This window comes from Thrips palmi, unplaced genomic scaffold, assembly GCF_012932325.1.
Source record: "Thrips palmi isolate BJ-2018 unplaced genomic scaffold, TpBJ-2018v1 HiC_scaffold_7, whole genome shotgun sequence".
Lineage (NCBI taxonomy): Eukaryota > Metazoa > Arthropoda > Insecta > Thysanoptera > Thripidae > Thrips > Thrips palmi.
The window spans coordinates 6,653,370-6,666,140 of NW_023144634.1; the positions used below are offsets into that span (position 1 = coordinate 6,653,370).

The window sequence follows — 12,771 nt, forward strand, 5'->3', positions numbered from 1 at the left end:
CTGTGCCACCCTCACACAGCGAGGCTGTGCCACCCTCAAACAGCGAGGCTGTGCCACCCTCAAACAGCGAGGCTGTGCCACCCTCACACAGCGAGGCTGTGCCAGCCTCAACAGCGAGGCTGTGCCAGCCTCACACAGCGAGGCTGTGCCAGCCTCACACAGCGAGGCTGTGCCAGCGTCAACAGCGAGGCTGTGCCAGGTCACACAGCGAGGCTGTGCCACCCTCAAACAGCGAGGCTGTGCCAGCCTCACACAGCGAGGCTGTGCCACCCTAAAACAGCGAGGCTGTGCCACCCTCAACAGCGAGGCTGTGCCACCCTCAAACAGCGAGGCTGTGCCAGCGTCAAACAGCGAGGCTGTGCCAGCGTCAAACAGCGAGGCTGTGCCACCCTCAAACAGCGAGGCTGTGCCAGCCCCCACACGCGAGGCTGTGCCGGGTGCCGGGCCGCCAAACGCGAGGCTGTGCCAGCCTCACACAGCGAGGCTGTGCCAGCGTCAAACAGCGAGGCTGTGCCAGCGTCACACAGCGAGGCTGTGCCAGCCTCAAACAGCGAGGCTGTGCCAGCGTCAAACAGCGAGGCTGTGCCACCCTCAAACAGCGAGGCTGTGCCAGCGTCAAACAGCGAGGCTGTGCCAGCGTAAACAGCGAGGCTGTGCCACCCTCACACAGCGAGGCTGTGCCACCCTCAAACAGCGAGGCTGTCCCAGCGTCAAACAGCGAGGCTGTGCCAGCGTCAAACAGCGAGGCTGTGCCACCCTCAAACAGCGAGGCTGTGCCAGCGTCAAACAGCGAGGCTGTGCCAGCGTAAAACAGCGAGGCTGTGCCAGCGTCAAACAGCGAGGCTGTGCCACCCTCAAACAGCGAGGCTGTGCCACCCTCAAACAGCGAGGCTGTGCCACCCTCAAACAGCGAGGCTGTGCCACCCTACACAGCGAGGCTGTGCCAGCGTCAAACGGGAGGCTTTTTTTTTTTTTTTTGGGCCACCCTTTCCCACCCAGGCGTCCCCAGCGAAAACCCAGCGAGGTTGTGCCAGCGTCACACAGCCGGAGGTTTGTGCCAGCTCAAACAGGGGCTTGCCACCCTTTCACACAGCGAGGCTGTGCCAGCGTCAAACAGCGAGGCTGTGCCAGCGTCAAACAGCGAGGCTGTGCCACCCTCACACAGCGAGGCTGTGCCACCCTCACACAGCGAGGCTGTGCCAGCGTCAAACAGCGAGGCTGTGCCAGCGTCAAACAGCGAGGCTGTGCCAGCGTAAAACAGCGAGGCTGTGCCAGCGTCAACAGCGAGGCTGTGCCAGCGTCAAACAGCGAGGCTGTGCCAGCGTCAAACAGCGAGGCTGTGCCAGCCTCAACAGCGAGGCTGTGCCACCCTCAAACAGCGAGGCTGTGCCAGCGTCAAACAGCGAGGCTGTCCCAGCGTCAAACAGCGAGGCTGTGCCAGCCCCCACCAGCGAGGCTGGCCCCCTCAAACCAAGCGAGGCGGGGCCAGCGAAAAACGGGCGGGGCCCGGGTGCCAGGCCCCAAAAACCACGGGCGGGCGGGCCGGGGGCCTCAAACGCGAGGCTGTGCCGCCAAAACGCGAGGCTGTGCCACCCCAAACAGCGAGGCTGTGCCACCCTCAAAGCGGGGCTGTGCCCCCTCAAACAGCGGGCTGTGCCGGGGCCCAAAATGCGGGGGGGCCCTGTGCCGGGGCGCAAACCAGGGGAAGGCCCCGGTGCCGGGGCAAACCAAGGCGGGGGGGGCCCTGTGCCGGGGGAAACGGGCGGGGGGGCCCCTGTGCCAGGGGGGGGTTCCCAAACCAAGGCGGGGGGGGCCCTGTGCCGGGGCGAAAAACCCCCAGGGGGAAGGCCCCTGTGCCGGCTTTCCCAAACGCGAGGTGTCCCCAAAAGGGGGGCCCGCGGCAGGGGAAGCGCGACGGTGTCGCGGGGAAGGGGGGGAAAGCGCGACAGTGTCGCGGCAGGGGAACGCGACGGTCGCGGCAGGGGAAGCGCGACAGTGTCGCGGAAAAGGGAAGCGCACAGTGTCGCGGCAGGGGAAGCGCGACAGTGTCGCGGCAGGGGGGAAACGCGGGGGGGCCCTTCGCGGCAGGGGAAGCGCGACGGTGCGCGGAGGGGAAGCGCGACAGTGTCGCGGCAGGGGAAGCGCGACAGTGTCGCGGCAGGAGAAGCGCGACAGTGTCGCGGCAGGAGAAGCGCGACAGTGTCGCGGCAGGGGAAGCGCGACGGCCTCGCAGCAGGGGAAGCGCGACAGTGTCGCGGCAGGGGAAGAGCGACAGTGTCGCGGCAGGGGGAAGCGCGATGACGTCGCGGCAGGTGAAGCGTGACAGTGTCCCAGTGACAGTAGACGATACTTCAAAAAAAATTATAATAAAAATATAGGGTAGGTCAACTGTGGGGTAGGTCAACCTTTTTTGTTAATATTTATAACACTATTATTTATAGTCCCATATTTTTATTCAAATATTTATATTTATAATTTTATTAGTAAATATATTGGTATGTCAACTGTGAGGTAGGTCTAATGAACAGCCCCGTTCGTCGCTCCGTCTCTCTCGTACCCACGGAGCGCCCCGTCAGGTTTACGGGGTGCGAGAGAGACGGAGCGACGGGAAACTGCGCAGAATGGCCGCCCTGCAGGGCTGAACGGGTCACGCGGCACGCACCTCTACTTTGATCCTGTTCTGTAGATTGGAGCTCGTAAACCAAGCCGGTCACTCCAGTTCGTGATGGCTTCTCAACTTTGTAGTGCGGTGATTGCCTGCTTGTCATCTTTATTTTCTTCCGCGCACTTAGTGCTTTGACATTGGAGTTTTCGCGCAATCCGAATACGTATCCCGCGGCTGTACATCAGCAGAGATCGACTAGGAAGTGCGGTGTGGCACGAGTCCGGCACGGGTCGGATGCGCCGAGTGGCCACTAACTGGTCACACCGGTGTGGCCAGACCCATCTGCGGCCCGGCCTGGTCCGGCAGTCCGGCGGGCGGTCAGTGCACGGCGCCGCGCACGTCCGAAGCGCGATGCCGTCGCGATGACCGAACCACGGACCACGGCGCCATCGCGGACCTCGCGAACGCACCCCGACGGGCCGATCGCTGCACTGCCGTCTCTCTCGCACTCACGCGGCGCCCCAGGGCCCCTAGGGGTGCGAGAGAGACGGTGCCGCCGGGACGCGGAAGAGGAGCAGCCGATGCGCGATGCGCAGCGCGGGGTGCTCCATGGCCAAGGCGTCCAAACACAGGCGGTCCTCGTCCTCGCCCAGGCGGAGTGCGGAGCGCGGAGCGCGGCGTCAGCAGCTCTCGGGCAGAGGAGTCTCAAAGGCCGGCAGGGCTCGCTCTGCCTCTCTCGCGCGCCTTCGGGACGGCCATGAGTGCGAGAGAGACAGAGCGGCGACAGCCCGCCGGCCTGGTCGCAGAGAAGGGCGTCTCGTTTTGGCGCGAGATGCTCGTTCTTGGAAGAGTAGTTGGTGCCGCGGAGGCCGCGGGCTGTAGCGGGCAGCAGCCTACCCCAATAAAGCCGACGGCGAGGCAAGCCAAGGCTGCGCTCAGTGAGGCAGGCCCAGGCCCAGGCTGCGTCGCGGCAAGTGCGGGCCGGACACTTACAGCCCGCCGGGCACTGCCGGGCAGCGCGCCGGCATGGCGCCTGCCATGCCGGGGGTAGGCAGTCCCGGCGCGCACCGTGGTTCGGCGGGCCGGCCCGCCCTGGCCCCTGCAGGCTGATCCAGCCGCTGCACAGTGGGCCAGAAGACCGGCTAAGGCGGCCAAAAATCTAGACGCGTTTTGAGCTCCAGAGTCGCTAAACAGGCCTCGAACTGAACGTGTGACCCCTCCAATGGATTGCTCTCCGAACGAGGAATCCATTGGTGGGGTCACACGTTCAGTTCGAGGCCTGTTTAGCGACTCCGCAGCTCAAAACGCGTCAAGAGTTTTGGCCGCCTCCTCGGCCTTCTGGCCCACTGTGCGCTGTCTCCCTCTGCCTCACTCGCGGGGCGTTCCGCAGCGGTGCGACAGAGACAGAGCGACGAAAGAAATGTTCGGAATCAGCGTGCAGGCGACAGGAATCACGCCGGTCGCTTGAAGCGCGGCCAAACACGAAAAACAGGCGCTGTTATCGCGAGGGCCCCCCTCCAGTCCGCTTCCCGCTGGGCCACGCGGCCACGCCGATTCGGATTGGGTATTTCCCGGCCAACTGGCTCGCGTAATTTAATGAGGCGATGCCACCGATATCCTGATATTGTTTAGCAGCCTTTGTGGATCTTGGGCATGCGGACGACGAACGCGTTGGGGGGCTATTTCGGTAGTGACTTTTCGGTTGACAAGTGGTCGAGGTAGTTTTAACCCTTCGCAGGCAGCAGGGCCGCATGATGGCGACTCTCGGACAGGCTGTGCACTCAGCAATAAAGAGGATCAGATAGCCAGTGCGGGCGCCCTTCGCTAGGTTGGTACCCTTGGCTGATTGAGGCCATTAGTGTGGTGGCAGCACTGCCAAGCACCGCCACTCCACCTGAACCTCGCGGCCGCGGAAGTCCGAGACCGGCCATTCGCAGTGACGGTGGCGCGGCCGCTGCATCGAAAAAAAAGTAATTAGTGCCGAACTGGCCCACGGCTTCGATACTCGAGGAAGAAAAACAAACGCAGCAAACAGAAAACAAAACGCGCGAGTACAGCGCCAAGCAAAATCCCCCCCCCCTCCCCCATCGGGTTTGATCCGGGGATAGCCAGTCAAAAGTCAGTCCTCTACTTTCCGGTCACGCGATCGATTCCCAAGACATCTTTTGACATCGTGCCCTTGCCGTCCTGCTGCAGGTCCGCCGCCCGCCTCGCGCCGCTGCTGCTCCTGCTGCTGCAGTGCCTCGCGGACGTCGGCGTCCTCGGGCAGCGGCGCTACTCCAAGTTCGGCGTGCCGCAGATCTACCAGCGCGTGTCCAGCGACGACGACGCCATCGTGTTCCCGGGCGAGGCGAGCAGTGCCTTCCAGTCGCTGTACGAGGAGACGGTGGGCTACCAGGGCCCCGGCATCGACCGCTTCAGGCTGGCCGCCGAGGCGCTCTTCAGCATCGCCGTGCGCCTGCAGGGCCTGCTGGAGGACCCCAACAGCCTCACGTGAGTGGAGTGCACCGCAGGGCCGCACCGAGGTGTTCGCCGCGCGGTGGGACGGCGTTCGCTGTGCAAATTTCCAGCATGATTCATTTGCTTTGACCGGCCGGAGATCCGCACGGCGGGCACAACGCGTTTCCTGGCCAAATGTTCTCATGCCCCTCACTGGAGCCGACGCGAGCGATCAGAGTCACGGAAGTGAGGCGTCGGCCGGCGGCGCGCTGGTGGGAAGCACTGACTAGGAGGTCGGATTATTTCTGACTCATTAAGGCAGTACCAACTAACTGACACGCTTTGCATGGACGCGCGTTGGCGGCGCACCTCTGCCTTCGCAGTTTTTCATCCCGGAAAAAAAATCTTCATCCCGTTGTTTGTAAGGAGAAGGCGGCCCGAACGCCAAATGGCGCGTCGGACATCGGTCTTCTCCAGTGAGACTGAGTCTGGCTGGCTGGAGCGTGTTGGCGTGCGTGGTGTGAGTGTCAGCGCTGATCCGTCTAGGTTATTAGAATCTCACGCATGCATGCGCTGCTGAAACGCGGCGTGGACCTTTTCGAATGGCAGAGGGCTGATTTCGAAACGGTGCTGTCTCTCTCGCACTCGTGGGGCGTCTCGCAGGGGTGCGAGAGAGACAGGGCGGCGAGACGACCGTTTCGGAGTCGGCCTGGCGACGCCTTTGCCCGCGGCACGCGTTGGCCTTCCAGTTTGCGCACTTGCAGTGTGGGGCGCGTTTTGGCGCCGTGTCGAACACTTGACTTGCCATTCGCTAGCCGCGTGCTGCCAATCAGCCAATCACAGCCGAGTTCAAAACTCATTCCACGCCGCTGCTTTATCCGCCGACATTTTTCATGTTGGAGCATGCATGGGCATGACGACGCCCGCTGTTTCCGCCTCCGTCCGAACAGTGCTTTCGCGCTGTCTCCCTCGCGCTCTCAGGAAGGCTACTATAAGTGCGAGAGAGAGAGACAGCGCGACGAAGATCTGAGTGGAGGTACGCGGCGGTTTGGCGGGCGGCAGAGACAGGTGGCTTGACGAATGGGCGTCCCCGGCGTCCATGTCTCCGGGCCGTACGGCCGTACTCTCGGGCTATTATCCGAGTCTGGCCGGCCTTTGGGACTGCTTTGGGTGCGCGGCGACGCGACGCGTCTCGACGGCGGCGGCGCCATGGCGGCGCGCTTCGCGGAAATGCTGCCCCCGAGGGGGCCGCCGCCGCCACTCCCATTTGGCTGTCACCGTCGGCGTGCCGTCGGCGAGGTGCATCCGGACGACCCGGGCGCCGAGAGCCGCCGACGCCGACTCCCGGTGACGACTCATCGCGTCCGTGACCGTCGGCACGTCGCAGGGGCTGTGCGTTCGTCGCGCTGTCTCTCTCGCACTTGTGGGGCGTGCCGCTGGCGCCGCTGGTGCGAGTGAGACAGCCTGGCCCTGGCCGTGAAAGTGGCGGCGATGACGCGCTGCTCCGCGTCGCGCTTCGCACCCATTCGGCGCGGCTCGGCCAAAGCCAAAGCGACATTGTTTGTCCGGCCCTGCTTTGCATGAGCCGATGAGCCTTCGACGGGCCCCGACAACCACGCGGCAACCGCGCGGCAACCATGGGCGGGCAACGCCCACCACCAGTCGCCACCACGGGCCCACGATGGCAACCAGCACCACGGACTCCGCCGACAATGAACCATGGATCAACCGTTTACTGCTCGGCATCAACCATTAACTGCTCCAGAAATAGTCGCATGCAGGGCCGAGGGAAGTCCCATGAAGTACTCGGAGATGGCGTCGCCATGGTTACCACGGCGCGGAGCGTCACCGACATGAAAACACCATAAAGCACGTCGAAGAAGTAGAAGCCATTACGTTCGTGCGACAATTGGCATCCATAAGGATACGTGTGCGTGCCGAAAGACACGGCCCCTGCCCCGTGACCTTCTAAGGCATGCCGCCGACCTTGAGACTGTTCTATGGGCGTCCATACAGTGAGGTCAGTGTGACTCCTCCTGCCCCAATCAAGGAGGATAATCTGAGCTCGCCAAGCTCGTCGTACAACACTCGTCCCACTCTCGTCCCTCTCTCTCTCTCTCTCTTCCTGCGATTTCTCCCCGGTGATAATGTGCGACGTCCTCTGCCCTCTACACTGTACCGGGTGCCGGGTGTCGGCGGGACGTGGTAACGGTGTCTGGTGTGCAGCTCTCTCGCGGCACGCCGCGGCACGCCCCGCGAGCGACCGCCAAATTGTTTTCGTTTTTTGATAATGGCGAGGAGAGTCAGGATCTCGCTCCGCGGCCTCCGCCACTGCCTCCGCCAGTGCCTCCGCGAACCCGCGTCCGCCGTCCGCCAAGGCCGCGCGCACCTCGGCCCACCGACACCTACGCGTCGACGGCCGGCTAGATTTCGGCTTTTGGCGAGGCGAAGTGGAAGACGCGGCCGCAGCTTGCGGTCTGCGCCCTCCGCGCTCCTCGGCGTGTTGTTGTTGTTTGTGTTTTGCGGAAGGGAACCACGCTTCCCGCGGCCACAGTGTCGATTGCAATTCCTCGGCGCGGTGCGCGGTGCAGGCGTATGCAGTGGGAAAGGAATATTATTTTAGGAAGCCGAAACGCAAAGGCCTGGGCCTTGGGCCGCGGTGGGCCGCCGTGGCCGCTTGGCTTTGGCTTGGGTCACTTGGGTGGGAGTCGCGATGATATCAAGAATGCGCCTCGGTATTCATGAGGCTCTTGACAGGGAGGAAGTCGCGCGGCTCGCACGCGAGGGGTCGCTCGCAGTGTCGCCAAGGCGTTGATAGTCATTAATAACCACAACGAAATGCATTTGGCGGAGAAATGCTCTCGGTCGGAAGAAAAGCCGGCAGAAAAAGGGTCGCGTCGGAACATCGAGACATCAAACACAACACGCGCTGGTGGCCGTCTGCGCCGCGTCCCCGCGGTCCGCGGCCGCCCGACAGGTTGGCACATACATCCTGGCCCGCGCGGATGACACTGGAGTGCAGTCTGCCTTTTGTCGTGGAAGGCGGGGCGGGGCGGGGCGGGGCGGGGCGGGGCGCTGGGCATCGGAGGATTGGAAGTGTGTCAGGGAGGGCAGCCTGCCGAGCAGCCTGGCTCCTCTGGCGCGCCGCGGCACCGCGGCACCGCGGCGCGACAACCAACGACCGGCAACCAGCGACTGCACCGAGTCAAGCCACGCGAGCAATGCCGCTTCCTACGCGACGCACACTGTGGGCACCGCTGTGCAATGGCGCCCCCTCGCTCTGTCTCTCTCGCACTCCGGACGCCCCTTGACCGGTGCGAGAGAGACAGAGCGACGGGGCACTGTTCGGAAGGAGCCTGCTGTGCTGGGCGGTGGCCTTTCCTCTGCGCGGTGAGAAAGTCCGCCGTGACTGTGTGTGTTTTCGCGCGTTGTGCAGTGCGAGTGGAAGTTAAAAAGTGAGTCTGCTGAGTAAGTCGGTGAAGTGCGTGTGCCGTGTTTAGATGCGGTTAGCGCTGTCGGTGTGTGCCTGTGTGCGCGTGTGCGTGTGGCTACCGGTTATTGACTGCAGCGCGAAGTATGAGAGTGAGAGTGCGTGTCCGCGGCGTCCGACTGACTCACTGACGGACACACGAACAGACAGACAGACCGGTGGACGGACGGACGGGCTGAGGGACATAAGGCGCTGGCCGAGAGACTTTTGAATGGGCTCCTTCAGAAGCCGGCGGCTGGGGCGTGAGTGTATCCACGGTTGTTCGATACGACGTACCGGTGGCAAGGCAATCAAAGTAATCAAAAGTGACGACTCACGCGAAAACGCGTCAAAACTGTGGCGGTATTCGGGCGACGTTTTCATGACAGTTCACGAGGAAGGGTAATGACACTGCAAAAGCCGACGGACGTACTCACACGTCCGAAAAAAAACCACAAGTTTACAATGCCAATCATTTTGGCAAAAAAATATTTTGCACAGTGCCCTACTATGTGAAAGACTTTATTAGTTTATGTACATTCTTTTTACTGCCGGAAGGTTGTACAAAGGCTTCACTGACGGGAGAGTGAAGTCTCGCGATGAGACAGTGGGTCGACTGGGAAGAATCGTGAATCAAACACCCTGCAAAATTTCAGTTTTCATTATTTTATTTTCATGTTGTTTTGCACTGGTGGGAACCCTCAGGTCAAAATGCTTTGCTTCTTGCATTGGAAACAAAGCAAGAATAGAATGCACCGTGGAATACCTAAAGGTGGCGCGGCGGGACCTGAAGACATCCTTGGGGTGTCCACGAGGCACGCGGCCCCGAACTCCAGGGTTAAGCTGCTTGTGGTACTTCGCGACCATCGTGCCGTCGGCGTCCTGTCCCGTCGGCGTCCAGGTTGGTACGCGTGGCACGGTCGGCACGGCGCCCCCAGCAATGGCAAAGGTCGAATCCTCCACTCCAGCCGATTCAATTTATCTAGGCGTGTTGTGGGTCGACTGGTTCGGTCCCGTGACAACTCGCTGTGCTGTGCAGACAGACTCGCAGACACACTCGCAGACTCGCACTGGCGGTGGACGTTCCCGCTCTTGACCTCCTTGGTGGCGGCGGCGCGTAGCCGCGCGGTGCGTGGTGACACCACGGTGACCGCGGCGGGGCTGCCGGCGGGGCCCTGCCCTGCGCTGCCGGGGCGTAGGCCGGCGTACGTACTCGCCGTACAGTTCACTTTCCCATCAGCAAGGCCGGGGGGGCCAAAGAGGTCACTCGGGCACCCTTTTCTCGGAAGCATTCCTCGCGCACCGGATGCCGTCCCGTTTTCGCGGCCCGTCGCACCGGCCGTCGCTGTGCGCAGGGCCGCGCAGGGCTGGAGGCGCACTCCAAGAGGGACCTTGCGGCGCCTAGAGGACGCCTTGTACGGCGGCACTAAAGAGCCACCTGTGAATAACGCTATTCATCGGGACGTTCTAGTGCACTGTAGCGTCTAGCCGGCGGCGCCAAGCGCGTCGGTGCGGCGGGGAAGGCCGACGGTGCGATGCCGAGAATCTCGTAATCGTAACCATCGCCTTCGAGGAAGCCGCGCGCTTTGTAAGTCACCTGGTCACGGGGAATGCGTGCCCCCTGCGTCACGAACGCAGCGCCGACAAAAACAGAGGGGGCACCCGGGTTTGAACCGGGGACCTCTCGATCTGCAGTCGAATGCTCTACCACTGAGCTATACCCCCGACGAGGGCGACGACCTGCAGCGTCGCCTCTTGAGCGCGCGCCTCTGGATCCCAGTGCTGACCTTGCGCTGGGCGCGCGCGCGCGCGTGCCGGTGGGAGAGGAGGGGGAGCTCGGACTGCTCGGACGCCGGGGGAGGGGAGAGGAGGGGGAGGGTGAGAGTTCGCGGTTCGCGCCGTAGCGTCCTCTCATAATCATTCAGCTGAACTTGAAATTTAAATGAGCAGCGAAACTACGAGGCGCCCCACCCCGCTTGACGTGAGGCTCTTGGTTGCAGCAACGGCCCCCGAGGCAACTTCTTGGTGTCGCCGCTGTCCGTGACGTCCGCCCTGGGGCAGCTGGCGATGGGGTCGCGCGGGGAGAGCCACCGGCAGCTGGGGGAGCTGCTGTCCCTGCCGGGCCGCGCGGGCCAGGCCAACCGGAAGCGCTCCGTCATGCAGCTACACCTGCAGATGGGCGGCCTGCTCGAAATCCTGCGCTCCGACTCCAGCGCCTTCCAAATGCACACGGCCTCCGCCTTCTTCGTGGCGCCTAACCTGCGCCTCTTCCCGCGCTTCAAGAGGGAGGTCAACGAGCTGTACGGCACGCAGGTCATCAGCACCAACTTCGGGTGAGTACCTAGTGCTCAACCTGCACTAATGCCGAGACCGAGAGTCGTTTTCATCGCTCTGTCTCTCTCGCACCCACACGGGGCCTCTCCCATGCACCTATGGGTGCGAGAGAGACAGAGCGACGAAAACGACTCTCGGAGTAACAGTGGAACAGCGACCACAGAGTGAGAGTGAGAGGGCAGTGGGCAGTAGGATGCGTGGAAGAAGCTTAGCAGAACGGAACCTCAGAGCACATCAAGTTTCACTCTGAACGTACGTGGAGCAAGCTTCGCAGACCTGAAAAAAATACCAGAAAAGAGCTACGTTCATCGCATCATCACGAAAAGGATTTTTGAATTTTGAGCGGAGCGATTATAAGACCCTTGGGAACAAGAGTTTTAAAATATTCATACATTTTGGCTACGCGCCGTTCCTAAAGTCCGGAACCAGTTCGAACTTTCCCGCGCCGTGGCCTTGACTTTGCTTTAGTGCTTTTGTGGAGGACGACACGGCGCGGCTTTGAGCTTTGACTGCGCCTCCAGGCCTCCAGCGAGGCGAAGTGAAGCGACGCGGCGCTTGACTGGCAATGAGTGGCAGCACGGCCGCGACGCGACGCCGCGACAAGGAGAAGAAGCGCCACTTTTATGTTGCCGTGACGCTCATTGCACGCCGCATTGCACGGGCGTGCGGCCGTGCCCAGCTGCAGGCTGAGCAGACCTTCCGGAGGGGAGCGAGAGAGACAGAGCGACGAACGCGCGTGTTGGGGTGGGTGCATGCTGCGCGGTAGCCGCTGGACGTGTGTGGAAGTGTTTCTCAACGCGCCAGACGCCGGTGGCCCGGTGCGGCGGGGCTGCTGAACACGAACATCGACGCCCACCTCCTGTAGAGACCTCCCGTCAGGCCTGCAGCTTGCAGGAGGGCGGCTGGAATCTTTACGACGCCATGTTTGACCTCACGGCTCGCGGCCCTGGCGGTGCCCTGGCGGTTCGAACATCCGTGGCGCCGCTCGGATTCACAACCACAAGGCCGACGTACAAGTACTCTTTCCTCTCAGTGTGCAGGGCGCACCGACACGTACTCGTAAACAGCGAGCCGAAGATAACAGTAATCGAAAAAGGAATTTAAATCAAAATATTTACATTATCTTATACTTCCTCGTGAAACTGTCTGGCCTGCGCAGGGACCCCGTCAACGCCATGCGCCGCATCAACACCTGGGTGTCGCAGCAAACGCACGGCCGCATCCCCCGCGCCCTGGCCGCGCCGCTGCCCGTGTCCACCGCCGTCGTGTTGTCCAACTCCATCTACATGAAGGCGGCCTGGCGGTTCCCCTTCTCGCGCGAGCTCACCAAGGTGGGCCCGTTCAGGCTGTCGCTGACGCAGCAGGTGCAGGTGCCGTTCATGCGGGGGCAGTTCAACCTGGGGCTGGCGGACAACCCGCGTCTGCGCATCCGCGTGCTGCACATGCCGTACAAGCGCAGCGACGTCGGCTTCTACATCATCCTGCCCTACGACATCAAGGTGCCCGACGTGCCCGATGTACGCTCCCGCCGCCAGTCGCCGTGTCTCTAACCGCCTGTCTTGCCCTTCTTGCAGTACGAGGAGTACGACATCCACAACGTCACGTCCCACCTCACGGTCCGCGACATGGTGGAGACGCTGAGCACCATGAAGCAGCAGCAGGTGGGTCCGCGCGGCACTCAAAGTCCCTCAGGAGCGCAGAGTTCCTCGCGCTCTTACGGGACGGCCCGTGAGTGCGAGAGAGTCGGAGCGACGATGGAATTTAGCATCGGATGCTGAATGTCTCCGCGACGCTTGTTTATTTATCAGGGGGTTCGTGCTTTTTGGCACGGACTTATACGCGTTATACGGCAAGGTGTGCGGGCGGGCGCGAAAAAGTAAACAGAACAACACGGTGGCGATTGGAAACGACTTTTGGCCACGCG

The 12,771-nt window shown here is 62.4% G+C and overlaps 1 protein-coding gene and 1 non-coding gene across 2 annotated transcripts in view; one reads left to right on the forward strand and one right to left on the reverse strand.

Annotated features, from left to right (window-relative positions):
* LOC117652377 (leukocyte elastase inhibitor-like) overlaps nt 1–12,771 on the forward strand; it is a 29,861-nt gene that overhangs the window by 15,858 nt on the left and 1,232 nt on the right. The window contains exons 2-5 of the mRNA XM_034397236.1: nt 4,802–5,098; nt 10,514–10,846; nt 12,007–12,346; nt 12,422–12,508. Coding sequence (XP_034253127.1) covers nt 4,802–5,098; nt 10,514–10,846; nt 12,007–12,346; nt 12,422–12,508 — 1,057 coding nt within the window. The remainder of the gene's footprint in view (nt 1–4,801; nt 5,099–10,513; nt 10,847–12,006; nt 12,347–12,421; nt 12,509–12,771) is intronic.
* On the reverse strand, nt 10,167–10,238 carry Trnac-gca. Its single transcript has one exon. It is a non-coding gene; the product is annotated as a tRNA-Cys (tRNA).